The sequence below is a fragment of the Glycine max genome, chromosome 2, assembly GCF_000004515.6.
Source record: "Glycine max cultivar Williams 82 chromosome 2, Glycine_max_v4.0, whole genome shotgun sequence".
Lineage (NCBI taxonomy): Eukaryota > Viridiplantae > Streptophyta > Magnoliopsida > Fabales > Fabaceae > Glycine > Glycine max.
In genome coordinates this window covers 44,822,521-44,828,491 of record NC_016089.4, presented here as the reverse complement: position 1 = coordinate 44,828,491, position 5,971 = coordinate 44,822,521, and the positions used below count along the sequence as shown (strand labels likewise).

General features: G+C 35.1%; 1 protein-coding gene across 1 annotated transcript; it reads left to right on the top strand.

The window, feature by feature from the left end:
• Positions 1-3,083: 3,083 nt before the first annotated feature.
• On the top strand, positions 3,084-5,720 carry LOC100793157 (L-type lectin-domain containing receptor kinase VIII.1). Its single transcript, XM_014769506.3, has one exon. The coding sequence runs from the start codon at positions 3,463-3,465 to the stop codon at positions 5,566-5,568; it is 2,106 nt and encodes a 701-aa protein (XP_014624992.2). The 5' UTR covers positions 3,084-3,462; the 3' UTR covers positions 5,569-5,720.
• Positions 5,721-5,971: the final 251 nt, after the last annotated feature.

The following is a 5,971-nucleotide window of genomic DNA, read 5'->3' as shown; positions in this document are numbered from 1 at the left end:
GAGAAATAATAATAATAATAAATATAAATATAAATATAAATATAAATTATTAGATGATATTTAAATTTTTAATGATTATAAGATAATTAAATTTTATAATTTTAACCATTCATATATAATCCAAATTTCTCTTATATAAATAGAAATTATTTTTCACACATATATATAATATGTATGTATGACCCACTCTAATTATGATTGTTGATTTTTATGTCATAGCTTTTGCGAACAAGATTTATATCAAAATTTAAAAAATAGTGTTTACACAATTAATTTCACATATTTAAATATATTTTTTATAAAAGAAATTTTTTGTTATTGTTATTTATTTTTCGATTTCTTTGATCACACGTTAATATTTTTTAAGACAAATTGGTATGCTAATTTATGTATTGCATATGATAAATTTTTATTTTATATAGTTAAATTTTTAATATATAAGTATTTTTAATATATAAAATATATTATAATTAAAATTTATAATAAATAAATATTTTAAATATATAAATTATATTTTATGTTTATAATGAACAATTTAAATTCTTAAATAATATTGTTTTTAATTATTGATATTTTATAAAATCATTTAAACTTAATTTAGAGACAGAAATAAAAATAAAACAAAGATAATTTGATATATTTTTTAGTGGATTCGATATAGTCAAAAAACAATTTTCTTATAAAAATAATATGGGAAATGCACCTAAAAAGTAAAAGAAACATAAAAGAAAAATAAGTCAAATGATTTATTTGATTTCTTATTTTATTTTATTTTTTATTTTGGTCCTTTATTTTTTAGTAAGTTTACTTTAGTATTTTATCTTTGTAAAAAGGTCCAAAATGATCCTTCCATTAATTTAAAGTTAATGTTGTTAACCACAATAAAAAATCGGTAGCCAAAAGTCACAACAAAACAAAAAAATAAGAAGAAACACTTTGTTCCTAATAAATTAATTTCATCTTTCATAATTCTAATCCTCTTTTGGATCAAAACTCCTACAATTATAAATGTAAATGATAAATGATAATTGAATTTGAGTGAATGACACTATGGTTTAGTAGTGGATTTGATAATCCCATTGAAATAGGTAATCTTGTTATCAGACATAACGTGGAGAGCAGTGTATGTTGTGGCAATAAAGATGAAGGAGTAATCACATCCATTCAAGTCTGTAACAAGCATAATATGTGATACTCTCATTGTCTTTATGAGATTTGCTAGTGTAGAAGGATTTCAATTGAAAAATGTTGGAAAGGAAAATGATGAGGACAAATTTAATTTGGGATGGACAGAAACTTGATAAGAAAGAGAATAAATACTGAAAGTTTTAGTCTTTGAGGTAAATATTGACCGTTGTAAGAAGAGAGAATAAATTAGAATATTACATAAATTTATCTTATCCAAATTTTCAAAGAAGTGTGAAAAATCATTTCCCCAATCAAAATAATCAAATAATTCTCACAAGTACATGCCTAAAATAAAAGGCGTAAATAATAAATTATACTGCTATAATGTACTTCGCACATATCACTTTATGTGTTTATTCAAATTGTATTAGTAGTATTTTATAATCAAACTTTCATTTCAAATTATTAAGCACAATATACTTGACGTCTTACCTCAATCATTTTCGTTGTCTTTGTGCCTGCCTCCTTCTTCTGATCTTGTGTGTAATTTGAAAACATTTTTGAAAAATGGTAGTGTAAGAAGTATCATATTATTAAATGGTTTGCACTAAGTATTTTTCAACTATATTTTCTTTGAAGTATAAAAATATTGAAACAATCGAAATCTGAATCTTAATTAACATATTTAGATAATTGAATTTAACTATTACTTCTTTTTTTTTTTAAATTTTGGTGCTTTTCTATTCAATTGTCTCTTTTTAATCCGACATCACTAAACACGTAATTAATTTAAAACTAATTACCAAAAAATTAATAATTTTCAATAATATGAAAATTTATGATTGATTGGCAATAGAAAAAAAAATCTTAACACAAGTAATACATTACAATTGAATTCATAAAATATCAATTTTTCTTTTATCTTATCCACTACATGCATAGCTTGAAGAGTTAGACAGCCAAACAATTTTTTATATAAATAAACATATTTTGTGTTTTTATTGTAAAAACATTTTACATTTTATCCCTTAACCTGTACATTTAATGAAAAGTATAAAAATATTATTTTTTGGAGACATAAAAATATTATTTATAATAATTAATGATAAAAAAAAGATTAAAGATCGAAAAGGGTAGATTCATCGGCGAGTACACATGTCCACGAGAGCCCTTGACTTGAGCAAAGAATTTGTCTGCAGTTGAACGCACTCATACGCAAAGTCACACTTCCTTTATAGCTTACTGCCACCTTTCTTAAACATAAGTTTTATCTCAATCATTATTCATTAAACATAATTAAATATGCACTTAAACTGATCATATGGTTCCTAATCACAAAACAGTAAAAAACAAACACCACCTCCGTTATTATAAATCATGAACAAACCCCGTAATATACCACCGTAATCTTGAAGTGGAATAATTGTATAATGATGAAAAAAATATTTATAATATTATCAAAGTCGTAGTACAGCATGGCACTACAGAGTACAGAGAGACAATTTAGCCTTGTACAAAAATTTATGAGCACAATCTTAATATTCCCCTACAATACAACGCTACATATAAAAAGAAGAAATTAAGCCAATAAATACCACAAGTATTTTTTTTAAACTTAGATAGATTCATTTGTTGAAATACTAATATTTATTTAAGAACTTGATATTTTTTTAACAAATATATTTTCATATAGATAGACTTAAAAATAGACTAAATATTTAAGAAATAAGATTTTCAAATACATTTATTGTTGGATAGATTGAAAAGAAATATAAAAAAAGTGAGAGTAGATAAATTATTTAAATTAAAACAAAATGTAAAAAATATGGTAACATAGTGTTGGTACCACAAGGTTCCGTATGCAAGTTTAAATGCATATGAATCTCTTGAAAATTATGGCTGGTAGAGAAAGAGCAGAAAAGAAGTTAATGCGCATGAATAAAACAGAAACAAATGGAATGAATATCCTTCCGGTATAGTAGTATATGGATAAACTATTATTGTGAAGAAGCAAAGGAAATAACCGTTGTGAGAGAGTGGACACTCACAAGAACCTGTCTTCTTCAGTCTCTCTTGGGATTCTTGCAACTACTTGTCTTCATCTTCCACTTCCTATACTATACTTCCTTCTGCAAACACATTAACACTCTCTCTCTCTCTCTCTCTCTACCCGTGAATTTTCTCATCTAACTCTCACCTTTTCTCTCTTTCACTTTCAATCCCGTTTCGGGAACCAACTAAACAAAAAAAACAAAATTCGCCTATTGAATCGAATCATCAAACAAACACGAACGAACCCTTTTACTCTCTCTTTCTTTCTCTGCCTCCTCGCAAATGTCGCTTCTCTGCTTCACCTTTGTCCCCTCAATGCTACTTTCTATTTTCTGTTTCTTCAATTCTGTAACCGCCGCCACCGAGTTCGACTTCGGAACGTTAACCTTGGGAAGCCTCAAGCTCCTCGGCGACGCCCACTTGAACAACAACACCGTCAGTCTCACGCGCGACCTCGCCGTTCCCACCTCCAGTGCCGGCAGAGCCCTTTACTCCCGTCCGGTCAGATTCCGGCAACCTGGAAACCGTTTTTCGGCGAGCTTCACCACCTTCTTTTCCTTCTCCGTCACCAACCTCAACCCCTCCTCAATCGGTGGCGGCCTCGCCTTCGTCCTCTCGCCGGATGACGACACCATCGGCGACGCCGGCGGGTTTCTCGGCCTCGGCGGCGGCGGCGGCTTCATTGCCGTGGAGTTTGATACACTTATGGACGTGGAGTTTAAGGACATTAATGGAAACCACGTTGGTGTGGACCTAAACAGCGTCGTTTCGAGTGAGGTTGGTGATTTGGCGAACGTTGGCGTCGATCTGAAGAGCGGTGACCTAATCAACGCGTGGATCGAGTTCGATGGATCGAGCAAAGGGTTAAGCGTGTGGGTTTCGTATTCCAATCTCAAACCGAAAGATCCCGTTTTGACGATGAATCTCGACGTGGACAAGTATTTGAATGATTTTATGTATGTGGGGTTCTCTGCTTCAACGCAAGGTAGCACAGAGATTCACAGAATAGAGTGGTGGAGTTTCGGTTCGTCTTTTGCGGCGGCAGAGGCGGCGGCGCCTCCTCCTCCGCCGGCGGTGAGTTTGATGAACCCGACGGCGAATTCGGTTGCTCAGTCCGCGCCACCTCCTTCTTTGGCTCCTTCCCATAGTGAAGAGAAAGAGAGCAAAAGCAAATCGTCTTGCCACAATGGGTTGTGTAAGCAAAACTTGGGAGCGGTTGCTGGTGTTGTCACTGCTGGAGCGTTTGTTTTGGCTCTTTTTGCTGGTGCTTTGATTTGGTTTTACTCTAATAAGAAGGTTAAGCGTGTTAACAAGTTTGATTCGCTTGGTTCGGAGATAATCAAAATGCCGAAGCAGTTTAGCTACAAGGAGCTGAAATCTGCTACCAAGTGCTTCAATGCGAATAGGATCATCGGTCATGGCGCGTTTGGGACTGTGTATAAGGGGGTTTTGCCCGAGAATGGGGACATTGTAGCGGTGAAGAGGTGCAGCCATAGTAGTCAGGGGAAGAATGAGTTTTTGTCTGAGTTGTCTATCATTGGAAGCCTGAGGCATCGGAATCTTGTTCGGCTTCAAGGGTGGTGCCATGAGAAAGGAGAGATTTTGCTGGTGTATGACTTGATGCCTAATGGAAGTTTGGATAAGGCGTTGTTCGAGGCTAGGACGCCGCTTCCCTGGGCTCATAGGCGCAAGATTTTGTTGGGCGTGGCTTCGGCATTGGCCTACTTGCATCAAGAGTGTGAGAATCAGGTGATTCATAGGGACATTAAGACTAGTAACATAATGTTGGATGAAGGGTTCAATGCCAGGTTGGGAGATTTCGGTCTGGCCAGGCAAACTGAGCATGATAAGTCACCGGATGCCACGGTGGCTGCGGGGACAATGGGGTACTTGGCACCCGAGTATCTCCTTACCGGGAAGGCTACGGAGAAGACTGATGTGTTTAGTTATGGTGCAGTGGTTCTTGAGGTGGCTAGTGGGAGAAGACCGATAGAGAAGGATGCCAATGGGGGTGGTAAAGGTGGGATTAGCTGCAATTTGGTAGAATCGGTTTGGAGTTTGCACCGGGAAGGTAGGTTGCTAATGGCAGCCGATCCGAGGCTTGGGGGTGAATTTGATGATGGGGAGATGAGGAGGGTGCTCTTGGTTGGGCTGGCTTGTTCTCACCCTGATCCATTGACTAGACCTACTATGAGGGGTGTGGTTCAGATGCTGGTGGGCGAGGCTGAAGTGCCTCTTGTCCCAAGAACCAAGCCGTCGACAGGTTTTAGTACTTCCCATTCCCACTTATTACTGAGTTTGCAAGATAGTGTATCTGACTGTGATGGTATAATCACCATCTCTACCTCCACATCAGAGAACAGCTTCAATCTTGGAGACATAGTCTGATGGAAGGAAATCTTTGGCTGGGAACTGGCTATTTTTAATTGTTGACTCATATATTGTAAATAGAGAGAGATATGTATTCATTTGTTCGTGTATGTAAATGACAATAACACGCAATTAAGGGCCTTGAGAAAGAAGTTTTGAGGTTGTTGCAATTCTGCCTCTAGTGCTCACAATTCATGGCAGACTGCTGGCTTACACATTTTGGCACATTAATTGGAGGGGTTCATCTCATGCTGCGGAGCAATGCAAGATGTTGGTGTGAAAAACAAGCAAGGAAGGTTATGTAACTTTAGATAGATCATTGTTCTACTTCTAATTGATGCCCAGTTATAGGGCGAGTTTGCATTAAGTAATTGATGCTAAACAAGCTTTCTTTGGATAATTTGAATTAAGTTACCACGGT